The sequence below is a fragment of the Biomphalaria glabrata genome, chromosome 5 (genome assembly GCF_947242115.1).
Source record: "Biomphalaria glabrata chromosome 5, xgBioGlab47.1, whole genome shotgun sequence".
NCBI classification, from domain to species: Eukaryota; Metazoa; Mollusca; class Gastropoda; family Planorbidae; genus Biomphalaria; species Biomphalaria glabrata.
This window is the reverse complement of record NC_074715.1, coordinates 32131115-32145108: the sequence shown is the minus strand read 5'-3', so window position 1 is coordinate 32145108 and position 13994 is coordinate 32131115. Positions and strand designations below refer to the sequence as shown.

The 13994-nt window shown below is 34.0% G+C and overlaps 1 protein-coding gene across 1 annotated transcript; it reads left to right on the top strand.

Moving 5' to 3' along the window:
• Positions 1–288: 288 nt before the first annotated feature.
• LOC106066115 (inositol monophosphatase 3-like) lies at positions 289–8485 on the top strand. The gene is made up of 5 exons (XM_013225083.2): positions 289–651; positions 2257–2422; positions 2782–2877; positions 4353–4529; positions 4977–8485. The coding sequence occupies exons 1-5, from the start codon at positions 313–315 to the stop codon at positions 5264–5266; spliced, it is 1068 nt and encodes a 355-aa protein (XP_013080537.1). The 5' UTR covers positions 289–312; the 3' UTR covers positions 5267–8485.
• Positions 8486–13994: the final 5509 nt, after the last annotated feature.

Sequence of the window (13994 nt, the reverse complement as noted above, 5' to 3'; positions counted from 1 at the left end):
AATGCTTAAATTTAAATAAAACTAACATATTTACTTTTCTACAACTTTGTACTATCTTTTTTTTTCTTTAGAGTATAGATCTAGAATAGATAAATTTTAACAAAATGGCATATTGACTATTGTAATGTTTACAAAAAGTTTCGAAATAAGAAATCAGATCAAGAAATTAAAACATTTTATTATATCATCATAATATATTTATGAGTGAAATTTGATTCACCTATTAAATTAAAAATGTAATTATAGCTTTTTAAGACCGCAATTTTTATACTAAACTAGCAAAGCTCGTATCTTAATTTACAGTTGCCAACAATGTCAAGTATGGCGCCTGTAAACGTTCGTATAAATCCTATGGGCATGTTAGTGATAGGAGGTGGGCTTATAATAACATTACTGTATTTATTTGGTATGCCTGACTTATTCAGAAGAGAACAGAGAGTCAGCATGAAAGAACTTTTATCTGTCAGCATAGGTCTTGCTCAGAAAGGTGGTAATCATGTGAGGGATATTTATTCTAAACATCCAGATAAAATGGATGAGAAAGTAAAAGGCAAAACAAAAGAAGGAGCGGACGAAATGCTGACCAATGGTGACCTGGAGTCTCACCGAGCTATTTTCTATGGATTCTCTAAAATGTATCCAAGTATAAAGGTAGACATTTCTAGGTTCTATAATGACCTATATCTAGGCTGGCTGCCTGGCCGTGCGGTTTGCGCGATGGACTGCCGTTCAGATTTATCTATGGTCCATGGTTCAAATCCTGCCAGCTCCCATCCCCCATCCTCCTGCTGGAGGTTTGGACTAGGAAGTAATTATCTTCAACTCTGAAGGAACATCCGAAACATATAAAACATTTTTTTAGGCAAGGGACTTAGATCTAGTTGGCAACCATGTCTCAACACTCAGTCACACATATTTTCTTAATGAACTTAATGTAAAATTTATAGATTCTAAGTCTAACAAAATTTTTGAGTGTCATAATAGTCATATATAATTATATATTAAATGTCATTTATAACTATGACAAAAAATTGACATAAAAGACATCAAGGCATAGTCATAGATCTATTTACTTAATTTACCAAGTCATCTAGAGTATATTTTAAACCCTATTTTCGCACACAGTTTTTACAAACCAACGCCATTGATTGGCCACGGCAGCTGTGTGGGGTTTACAAAATTTATTTTACTTCATAGCATTTACGGAAACTATGGTGGGTCTTTATACTTCCTATAGTTGGCTGTGTGGTTGTGAAATGTACATTTGGAAAGCTTTCTGAAAATCTCATTTTAAAAACAATCAGAATCAGACAGTTTGCAGCTGTTGCAGAAAACCTTTCTCCACCATCACCAATGACTTTCTGTCCAAATACCATGTACCAAATACAGATATGACCATAGGCTCCTATTTCACACATTGTTGCACTTATTTCTCTATGTATTGCTTGTTGGAACTACAACAGGTACAGACGTCTGATGAGCAACAACTTTATGTACCAGTAGTTTATGGCTAGTCAATCATTACACATGCGGGCTGTCTAAGGGTGTGGATTGTTTAAAATTGTACTTTTTTGTAATGCCTTGAATTAGTTAGATGTGCATCAAGAGGATAATAAAATTAGGCATCCATTCTGAGTTTGATTTTCACAGGTTTGCAGTACAATACAGATTATTTAAACTGATTTATAAAATATATATATATAGATAGATAGATATGGACTATTGAATTCTATTTACACCAGGCAGACGTTTCTCATTTAAGTTTGTCACTGACTATATACTCATACCACAAGCTATTGTATATTTCACATCTATAGACTTGTGATGATGATTTTATTAGAAATTACAGTTTTATGTGGGACATTGCCATACAAATGAGGCATAAAGTGGGACAAATGGGTATTTCTATTATAAATGTTACAATAAAAAAAGATTTACAGGCTTAAAAATAACTTTTAAATGTAAATAAGAGAGGCGGTTTTAGAAATTCCAGGAGTGAGTATGAGCAATTGAATCCCATTATCCGCCAATGCTTTCAATAGAGGGTAAGGTGGTCAATTTAAAGTGAAGTGTGGCAGTCTATTTGAAATGCTCAATCAGTTACTCTCCTCCACTTCTATATTTTTTTATATGACATGTAGGTCAAGTGAGTTGGAGGGCGATTATTTGCTTGAATCAAATAGTGTGTGTGCATCAACAAACCAAAAATCTCAAAAAAACAAACACCAATGATTTAAATCTCTGTTTTATATTCAGATATTTTCAGAAGAGCATGATAATAAACCTGTTGATTTTAATCAAATTAATCCTGTAAACACAAAACTTGATGAAGTTGAAGAAATAATCAAAAGTGATCAATCTATTCCAGTTAGTAAGATTGCTATATGGATTGATCCTCTAGATGCCACACAGGAGTATACAGGTAGTTGTTGTCCTCATCAGTATCACTATGTTTGTTTGCTTCTCTGGCTAGTTCTGTGTGTTACCATTGGCTAAAAACTCTCAAATCTATTATTTTTTTAAATATTTTAGTGTTTTGTTATGTTTTTTTTTTAAATTAATAGAAGGGAGTTCTTGTTATAACTTGTGGTTCAGTTTAAATCTTCACATAAGAAAAAAAAAAGGTTAATTCCAAATGTTAGTGTTGGCATGTCTGTATTTCTAAACTATTGGTTCTAACAAGACTCTTTGAAGATTAAAAATTCTCCTAAAAAAATGTTCAGTATAGAGGTCACTTATTACTTATAAAACAAATTGGCTTACTATTTCTTGTACTTGTAGAAAGTCTAACTCAGTATGTAACAACAATGGTGTGTGTAGTGGTGGATGGAGAGCCCAAAATTGGTGTTATCAATGTTCCATTCAAAGAAGAGACATGTAAGATCTTTTTATTCATTTATTTTATAATCTCATATCCCTTTTTTTTTATGTTTATATTGTTATAACCCTGCCATGCTCACTGCCATCTAAGCTAGTGCAGAAGGTGTGGACTGTTATAGACTAGACTCAAAAGGATGTCAACATAAGGAAGAGAAGAACGATTTCTGCCCAAGTGTAGAGCCGATATGAAGAGACTGCTAAAGGCAGATGTTTTGTATACTTGTGATGTCCCTGTAAATAAACATTGACTTGCCTCCCTTAAGTTATTACAATATGATGCATATTTAATCACTACCTTTACGTAATAGTTCTATTTCATGCAAAGTATTTTTTCCTAACTAGTTTTTGTTGAATTGTTAAGAGATTCCAAATGTCTTAATATAATTCACCAGCTTTGTGAATGACCATTTGATTAAAAAATTTTATTTCTAAAAGGTAATTGTAAAAAGAACTATTGGCCCAAATGAAGTTTTTAACAGACACATTTATAATCAATGGAAAGAAAAAGAAGGTTCTGTCACTCCAATATTTTTTTTAACAACTCAGATTAGGCCAGATCTCTTTGGAAATAATAGCTACAAAAGTTTTAACGTAAACAAATTAAACATGCGACTAGAATATATAATATTAACAATGTTTCTATCCGCATAATATTAACAATATGTTTCTATCCAGTGAATGATGTCTGTGAACAATTTGTTGTGAACAAGTTGTCGGTGAGTGATATGTTGCGAGAACGAATTGTCGGGGGAATTCGGGTAAACGAAATGTCTGGTGAACTAATTGTCGCATGAATGAAAAGTCGTGAGCCATTTGTCGGTGAACGAATAGTCATGTCCCCAGTTGATTTCTAGCAACACATTGTGTGTGTATATAATATGTTTCATGATGCGTTAAGACCTGGGTGGGTGTGCCCTGTGAATGACTGTCTGACTGATATATCTCACATACCCTTCTCTATCACAGTCTGTGCACACTAGACAATAGGCGCTGTATTGAAATCACTATGACTTGCTATATGGATATTTTCTATGTTCTAATAAAAGAAAATTGAAATGAAAATGGATTGTTGCAGATATTAACAAAATCAAAATAACACTGCCCAAGATACTCTCACATTTAAGGAATTCACTAACAACTGAAGTATATTTGTAGAAAATCCATATTATTCAGCTACTTCCTTTTTGAAGTGTAATTCGAGCTCTGAGAATTCAGATTCACTTTCTGTTCCATGCCATTTCAAATTAAATGGATTTCACTGTATTAGCATCTAAAAATAATGTATATATGTGCATGTGATGGACATATTAATCAGAATGAAAAAATATAATGAGAAACCTTAAATTACATTTGTGACTACTGTAAAATATTGCATGTGAAAAAAATTAACATGGCAAATCATATACCTATACTAGAATCTATATATAGTATGTTTCATGGTTATCTCTAGTTGAAACTATTGTTCATTTCAGATTGGGCTTGGGATGGTTATGGCTACTCTAAAAATCTTAAACCAGCTGAATCAGTGGATTTAAACAGCTCCCAGAAACACAAAATCATAGTTTCACGAAGCCATCAGGGAGATGTTGAGAAGGTTGCAAAAAGTGCTTTTGGGGACAATGTGGAAATAATTCCGGCAGGTGGAGCTGGTAAGTTTATAGATTAAGTAAGCTCTGAAGAGCAGATGATATTACCAGTTATATATTATTGCCACACTATTTTAAGGAGTCTTTAGGCATAAATTATACTTTACTTAGTTCTTCAGACCAATCTAGAATTTCTACTAGTTAGACCTTCATTTTAGTAGCTATGATTAAAATGATAGGATTGCAGATTGCACTTTTGTATATATACTTTCTTATGTTGCTACTGACTTCATAAATTCTAACATTGATAGGTTATAAAAGCTAAAACTTGCATTCACAAACAATTCAAAAACAACTTGTTAACATTCAAAAAAAATCTTTAGTATTATTTTGAAAATTTCATATTTTTAATGTTTGTTTAGTTAGGATTTTTACTTAATACATAGCTGATATGGTTGTTTTTTTTTGTTTTAAAGATGTGAATAACAATTATCTGTCTACCACTTTCAGGCTTTAAGACTTTAGAAGTAGTGAAAGGTTCTGCTAACGCCTATACACACATCACACTAATAAAAAAATGGGATATCTGTGCTGGCAATGCTATACTGAACGCTGTTGGAGGCAAGATGACTACTTTAGATGGGGACTTCATTGATTACTCTCCAAATCTCAATGTTAAGAATGAGAGGGGCTTATTGGCCACAGTCAATAGCAAACTACATTATGACTATCTGGATAAGTTGGGATCAAAGGCAAAAGACTTGATGGAGGCAACAAAATCTCCAGGATCACATAGATAGATCTTATGAGTTGAGCCTTGAAATGTTTGTGCAATTACTGAGGAAAGAAATAATTTTGCTTTTTTTATGGATTGATATTGGAGAGAAATGTTTTGAAAATAATGAAATAAATTACACATTAACTCCTATTGGGACACAAAAATGTATTAAGAATTAATTCCTTATGCAGTAGGAATTTTCGTTGTTTTGTTTTTTTTAAACTTTTGTATGAAAAGAGCTCTTTTTGTCTCATTCAGTACAAGATTAACTTAGCTTTTTTTTTTTTCTTTAGAATATCTAGCTATTTTTGTTTTATTTCTTTAAATATTTCATATAATAGTAGCACTTTGAAAATATGGTGAAACATAGATAAGTTCTGTAACAGGACTTCCAACTATAGACTTTTGACCTATCCACATTTACTTTTTTAAAATAATTCCTTGGTAACTAATGTACCATAGTGCTGTCATGTCATGTCTATTTAAGTCAGTCAACCATAGAAATGGTTTATTCTGTTCCTAAGTTATTGTAAGTACACTTTTTTTTTATCTTTAATATGTTTGTTTTTAGCATGTTTTAGCAAAAAAATCAACTTTTTTATTTATTTTTTTACTGGAAGGGCTATCTCCCTTCTCTTAGCGGTTAAACTGCTAATAGGAGTTAATGGATTTATATTTTATATGGTATTATGAGTATTGTGATATAATACTAATCTATTGGGATTGTCTGGTGCTACACAAATTTGATTATATTTATGATTATGTTTTATACCTTAACAATTTTTTATGTACTGCACTAAATATTTCAATAATAACAGCAAATAACAAAATGTGATTGTTTAATTTACTTTTTCTTTATTATTTATTAACTCTTTCTCTCCTAATTGACGATGCCATCATTGATTTGACCTCATGTAATTAAATTTATGTTAAATTTTATAAACTTTACTTTGTGTTATATAAAAAGAGCATGCATTCCCCTTTAGCTCTATACCAACTAAAACATTTTTGATAACAAATGAAAATGTTATAGAAGCTTAATCATAACATGTTAGTGAAATAGTAATGAGCCAATTGAAGAATTCCATCAGAATGTGAAAAAATAATTACGGAGAGAAAGAGTTAAGGTGTAATCTTGTGTCAAATTAATTTAGGCCTGTTTGATAGAAACAAAAATTAGTAACACTCTATATATTTTTAAATATTCTGATTTTTATATTAAACATGATAAGATAGTTTTCTCTAATAAAAATAATATTCCTTTTAATATTTTCCGCTGTAGATCATGTTGGTTAAAATTATGAGTTCTTGTTACATAAGAAAATGTTCTATGAATGTTAAATAAGTTAACAAACAATTCATTTCTAAAGTAAGCAAAATAATGAGGAAATGCTGTCTGATTTGATTTTAAATTTTTTTTAATTATTATTTTAGAATATCTTTACTATTATTTTCCTAATAGAAAATTTGTAAAAAAAAAAATGTGCTTTAATATGGTATTTCTTGGCAAGTTTTAATATGGAGCTATATCCTGGTATTTTTTGTATTCTGTTTTTCCTCAGGAGCTATACAAGTATAGCCATGAATGGCAATGTCTTACTCAAAATTAAGAATGAGTGGAGTGGCCACGCAAACTCATACTTTACTTGATAAGTATGATCAAAAGACAAATATGATTGATAAAAAAAAGACATTGCTTTAACTAATGATCATATTTTTTCTTGCATTCCTTGTGTGGTCATTACATTGAACAAACTAAACTGTTGACTGCTGCTGTTCTTGTTGATAGCCAATGAAGGTTGATGTGTTCATTTTGTACATATAATTGAAGATGAATTACAGTTACATTGTCAATGAATTCATTTGATTATTTTTTTAGTCAATAGTTTTGTTATGCATTGATGGCCTAATAAACATTCTTTGTTTAGTCTGCATTAAGGTAATTTCTAGCTAGAGACAAAGCCTAGCAAAAATAAATATATTGCTTTATGCTGTGCATACTATATAATATGTCATTCTATTATAACTTGTATCCATGCAATGACTTGCTTTAAAAAACATGGCAATACATTTTGTACAGCAGTTACTGAAATGGTGATAATTACAATGTCATGTTTTTTTTTAAAAAAGAATACACAACTCAAGGTGTAAATTTTAAACTTTAATATTGTTTATTGAGCCATCTTCTGATATATATTTAGAGAGAGGGTGGTCCAAAAGTAGCTAGACAGCCTGTGAAATAGGGTTATGTATCAGAAAACAGGTGAAGCTGTGTTGACAAAATTTAGAGCTTTTGTATTATTGTGAACTTTAAAAGTGAATTGTCAATGTAATGAATATGTTAGTCAATGTAAGTATATGTGTGCAAATCAAATTAAATGTTTGTATTTACTGTCCACCTATTTTTGGACCACCCTATTTATAGTGTGTATGTTTTGTATTTTTTACATTCCTGCTCAGTTCATTCAAACCTTCATCAAGAAATGATTGAGGTGTTTTAGTTTGCTACTGGCATAATGCATCTACAGTACAATAAAATATTACCATAAGAATGATTCTTTTTTGGGATAAAAGGTTATTTAATATGTTATTAATAAATATGTAGAACCAGTATTTCCAGATTCCATTTGTTTTTTTTTAATATAAAAAAGAGGTATTTTGCTACTCATCTTGATCCATGCTTTTTGTTTTTTCAATAGCAAAAGATGAAGTGTCAAAACTAGTTGCTTGAACCTTTCAACAATATTTATACTATTATTATTGTACTGGTACAATAAATATAGATGCTTAACTGTACTCTATTATTAAACTTTATTGAAAAACACTGTTCAAAGAATCCTAATTTTGTTCTTTCATTTCCCTACCAGCTAATCATTGATTATTTCTTCACTCTGACATAAATCTGTCTATGGCATTTTACATCTTGAGAGAGGATGCTTTCCTTTTGCAATATCTTGTGTGACTAAAGAGGCCAATCCTTGATACCCAGCTGCGGTCACAGGTTGGGCATATGTAATCACTAGGCGCCTTTGTACTTTCACCCTTCTTTCTAGTACTGTTGTGTATGGCATGTGCAATTCAGGACCCTTCCTTAATGCTCACTCTCCATGTGAATCTATCACTGTAACCTATACTAATGTGTGATATTTCACTCTATTAGCTGTACTTCCATGTTACATTTTCAAGTTAGGTTTTTTTTTTTTTTTTCAGATTTTTTTTTGGCCTCCCATAGCCATTAATTCTACTCCTGAATCTGATTAACTCACGCCATTCACCCACTCCCTTCTTTCAAACAATAAAATACTTCTTACATTACTTCATAAACTTATAACAATTCTAATGAAGTTAGCTTGGGTGAAACATTTTTATATCTTTTGTTCAATATGTTTGTAATCATATCGGATTTTCAATTTTTGTACACTTATAAAAAAAAAATAACAAAATTATTCATTTCTGTTTTAATTGATCCTTGAAATTGATAAATTATTAAATTTTTGTATATAAAATAAGTTTGTCTGAAATGCATGTTGTTCAGATATTTGGAATAATTCTCTTCAGTGCAAATAAGATCATTTTATTGGTCCTAACAAATGGAAATTCAGTTTGACTACAACAATGTGATTTTTTTATAAATAAGTAGGACTTTGATAATAAACTGTGGTTAATGCAAGAAAAGGAAGCTTGTCTTTTTATTGAAAATTGCAGAAAGTCTTTTGGTAGTTCAATCTAGACTAAGATACTTTTGTGTTGATTTTCAGTTGAACTAAAAAAAAAAAATTCATAGATCTTAAGAGAAAAAAATTCCTCCACACACAACACAGTCTTTACTTCAAAAGCAACCATTGAAAGCAAGATCAAACCTTATTAATAGAAGTCATGTGAATAATGAAATCATGTGTACCATCCTATTTAGAATCCAACAAATATTCTGTACTCAACATGTTAATAATGAAATTTATGTCACCTAAGGATGCAATTAGACAATGGAACATGTAAAGGATCAATAGATGCCTCTTCACCTAATAAGCTTCTCCTTCATGTTCAAAAAGAATACAATTTCATTTCCTGTTAACTCAAACATGGCTTGAAAAGCCAATTACTCAGTGGCAGAGTGGCTTGGCTTCTGAACTGGAGGGTTCCAGGTTCGAATTGACCGATTGTTTTTGTTTAGTGCTATTTCATGCTTTTCGCTATGATCCTGTCACTTATCTGGACCAGTTGGGAAAATGGAAGAAAAAAAAAGGGGGGGGGGGAGAAAGAAATGGGACGTCTGAGTGAATTTTACTGTTATCATTTTTATTTTAAGCATTCATACTCATGACTCAAGCTGACATTCTAACCACTCTGCTAGTGAGGTGCGTATGAATAGAAGATTGTGTAGGTATCTATTGTTTCAAACTTACTTTAAAGTGGTGACCTATAAAGTGACTACTTCAGCTTATACCACCACCTCAGTCAAGTACTATTTCTTTCCCTTGTTCGAGATTTCAAACAAAATAATTAATCGCCAAATACCAATAGTGAATTAACTAATTGGGTGTTTTTATATATTGATTCTTGTGTTGTCAGGTAAAAGAAATAATTGTGCAAAATTTCAGCTTGATCCAAGATTGGGTGTGGGTGAAATAACGTGTACAAACTTTTGACCAGAGTGTAAGCTTGAAAAAAAAAGTGGTTCTGAAACAGAGTTAAACAAAAAATTTAAGTGAGAAATTGTATTGGCTTGATTTTTGTTTCCTCTTGTTTCCTTATAAGGCTGAAACTCTTTCTGTGCTCATTTCAATTTGTTGGGTAGTAGTTTGTTTCTATCGCATCCATCCCAGTGGCTCTACAGTACATGGAGGGCTCTGGCCTGTTTCAGCACATCTTTCCATTCTGATCTTTCTTGAGCTTTTCATCTTCATTTCCAAACTCTGAAGTTGTTGTAAATATGCCTCTATAATAATCTACATCATAAATCCATCGTATTCCTGGTCTTGCTGGTATATACATTTTGTTCTCATGACATTCTTTAAAGGTGACCTGCCGAGCGATGTATGCTTTTTTTTTCATTTCCGTCACTCTAAGTGGGTCTTCGTACAATTGATATATCTCATGCCGCACAGGGCATCAAACCTTCCCAGAGTATGTGTGAAGTTCCAATTTCCTTGAATTTTTCAGTAGAAATAAAAATATAAATACATAGGGGCCTAATCTAGACTAAAAAACTTTGGAGATCTGAAGACATTACATATGATGTTCAAATACAGTTTGTCAGTCAAGTATGTGTAACAGTTCGAAATTAGTGAAATTAATATCCAAATACTATCAACATTTTCAAAAGTTCACTAATTACATTTTTAACTACTAGTCGGAAGGACATTACTGAAACTAGTAATTATTTGTCAAAGTATGTGTCAGATCTGGGATTAGTGTAGAAGCTTAAAAAGCTGATAATTCTGTATGCCACACATGAAAGGGCTACTTCTGGAAATGTACTCCTCCTTGGACAGGATTGTTTAAGAGATAATCACCGAATTTTGAAACTTAAATAAATAAGAAGTTTCGTCGCCTTCTCAGCTACTATATCAAAGTCGATCTCCACTGCTCCTAACTGGTGTATGTCGCCGAAAACAAATTTCGCCAGAGCAAAAGATGCCCTCAACTGCTTTGTCACTGTTTCTTCAGAAGCCTCCGAAACTGAGCTCTTGAGTTTTATATACATACTAGTTGACCCACGGCGTAGCATACGCCGCTATTTTGCAGGACCGGCTTTAGGCCACTGCAACCTATGCGACCGCAGTGGGTCCCGCACTTTCATAGGACCCGCACTAATTCTAGGTGTAATTATTAAATTAAACCATTTTAAAACTTATAACAGATTTCCCGCGCCCGCCTGATTTACCAGGAGCTCTCCTGAAATATATAGACAAAAATTCTCATTTTAGGGTGTCATTCAATATGGAAAACACCAATCCTAAGCGCGATTTAAAAAAAAAAACACGACATTATGCAATACCCGTAATTGTGGAATCTGGAGAAAGAAGCTTCTCGCGCCAGAAACTAATGAATTACTTGAGGTTAACAATTCTCGTAGATAGATTGAAACATTTGCAATTCTTGCTATTGAGCGTGATCTATGTAGGAAATAGAATTTTCATGATATAGCCTACTGTATGACTTAGCTACACGCATGGCTCGTAGAGTAATTCTGTCCGAAGTAAAGAATGAATAAAATGCAAAGACGAATTTGTTTTCTAATACAAACTCTTAATTTTCACTTATTATCCGTATCCCTACCCAAACTTGGTTTGATTTGATTTTTGATTTGAGGCACATCGGCACAATTTAGGCCATGTCGTGCCTGCAGTCCCCTAAGGATCCCTCTCTCTCTAAACAACAAGGGCCAGATTCTATACAGTCATATCATTAAAATCAAGGTCTATTCACAGTTAAAATAGTAAAGGTAGTAAAAATTTAAATATTTGGTAAAAATCTAATGTAAATAGTGCATGTTCACAAATTCATAAATCAGATCTTCGTAGATAGCCCCACTTCCCGGATAAAGCCCAGTACCTTCCCAGGGTCGACATTACCAAATAGTGTATTTAAATTAGTGACTCTAAAATATTTCGCCCTGACATCCTGGTATCTGGGGCAATCAACGAGGATATGTTCCACGGTGAGGCGAGAGTCACAGTACTCACAAAGTGGGGGCTCCTCTCTCTTCAGTACAAAAGAGTGCGTGATGTAGGTGTGGCCAATCCTAAGTCTGGACATGGTCGTGCTACCACGCCTTGTCAGACCCTTAGATGTGGGCCGCCACCTGACATCCGCCACAATCTGCCTGAGTTTACTGTGAGTCTCAGCCTCCCATCGGTTCTGCCACTCTCGATAGGTGGCAGAGGCAATACTTTGTCTCAGGTCCGAGTAGGGAATTTGGGTTCCTGACACCGCATGATTTAGGGCTCTCTTTGCTTCTCTGTCTGCGGCTTCGTTTCCCTCAATGCCAACATGGGAGGGGACCCAGATGAAGGTGACATCCCTACGGTCGGCTGTTATTTGGTCCAACAGCTTCAGGCTCTTATGTACCAATGGGATGTCAGTCTTCATCCGCCCCAAAGCTTGCAATGCAGATTTGGAGTCGGAGCAGATTATAAATTTCCTCCTTTCTGATGCTTTTACGGCCATAAGTGTAAGCAATATTGCGTGCAATTCGGCCGTAAAGATGGAGCAGCCATCGGGGAGTCTACGGGAGATTGTTTTGTTCCGAAAGGAGCAGGCACACGCGACCTTTCCCTCCATTTTGGATCCGTCTGTGTAGATGGTGCCACAATCTCCGTAGCTCTCCTGCAGTTCCCTAAAGTGGACTTGTAGTATGCTTGGGTCTGTATTTTCTTTTTTGAAATTGAGGAGGGATACATTTAATTTGGGTTTATTCATTAGCCAAGGAGGGTTCTGAGGGGTTTCTATTTTAGAGATTTGGTCAATGGGTGGGGTTCAATTTTGGATGGGTTCTCTCATTCGAAGGCCCAACGGCTGTATGACGTTAGGCCTTCGATTGTATAATTCTACCTCTGTGGGGTTAAATATGGAGTCAAAAGCAGGGTTCGTGGGGTTGGATTTTAGCTTGACTATATACTGCATTGCAAGCTTTTTCATTCTTATATCCATGGGGAGTTCTCCAGCCTCCACATGGAGACTTGGGATAGGTGATGTACGAAACGCGCCGAGACAGAGACGCAGGGCAGCATTTTGTATTGGTTCCAGTATTTTTAGGTACGACTTCCTTGCTGCTCCATATATTATGGATCCGTCCCAAACTTGGCCCCGCGAAATCCATTTCGCATAGGACCCCACAACGGTTGAGTCCGGCCCTGCTATTTAGTGACGTGTGAATATAGAGTAATTACTTGTCCCCCCCCCCCCTTTTTTTTTTCGCCGCTAAAGTTACGTGGGGTAGACAAAATTTTCCATCAAAAAAGCGCAAACTTCTATATGATGTGTATACAAGTAGCGGATTTATGTAAGTGAACGTCCCGGGCAGCATTTTTGTTGAGATCTCTTCTTGAATTTTAATAGATCTAGAAGTAGGTCATATTTGCAGAGAAAGAGAGTACCGGTACATACAATTTTATCTCATTCTCCTAAAAATATAATAATGATTTTTAAAAGTGATAACCCTGTTCAAGGGTTAGGTATGATGATGTGTGTGTTACACATGTGTCATAGTATAATTAGAAATCTATCTGAGGCATCTCTCTTTGATCAAACCAGGACGAACTGAGGTGTGTCAGGATTAGTTAAGCTGGCGATCACTTAATTTCGCCAAATGTTTGTTTAATCTCATTTCTTCCACCTTCCGATGTAAATACTGCAAAGATCTAGATGACCCTTGGCCAGATGTTGTAGGAAATTGGTATGACTATTGGGAGGACAACTATATTGGTCGCCAGAGACAAAACCGCAGAGTGACTCCAAGATTTCCGATAACTTATGGGATGTTAGAGATCGTGTACAGGACTATCTACCACGAACAGACAATTCAGTGGAGGGATGGCACCATGCATTTCTACTGTCTATTGACGTTCATCACCCTAATGTCTACAAGTTAATCTCTCACTTCCTCGGAGAACACTGAGGACAAGATTCTGAAGTACAATGCAGAAGAACGAAGTAAAGATGCAAGCAAGACAAACTTGATAGACATATTGTAGCTATATTGCCAATGTACGAAAACAAGTCAGTTATGGAATTTCTACGTGACATTT

Bases quoted from the DNA above. Each gene is read 5' to 3' on its own strand.
- LOC106066115 (XM_013225083.2), top strand. From the start codon at position 313: ATGTCAAGTATGGCGCCTGTAAACGTTCGTATAAATCCTATGGGCATG. The intron at 652-2,256 runs GTAGACATTTCT...TTTTATATTCAG, and splicing joins AAATGTATCCAAGTATAAAG to ATATTTTCAGAAGAGCATGA. The intron at 4,530-4,976 runs GTAAGTTTATAG...TACCACTTTCAG, and splicing joins AATTCCGGCAGGTGGAGCTG to GCTTTAAGACTTTAGAAGTA.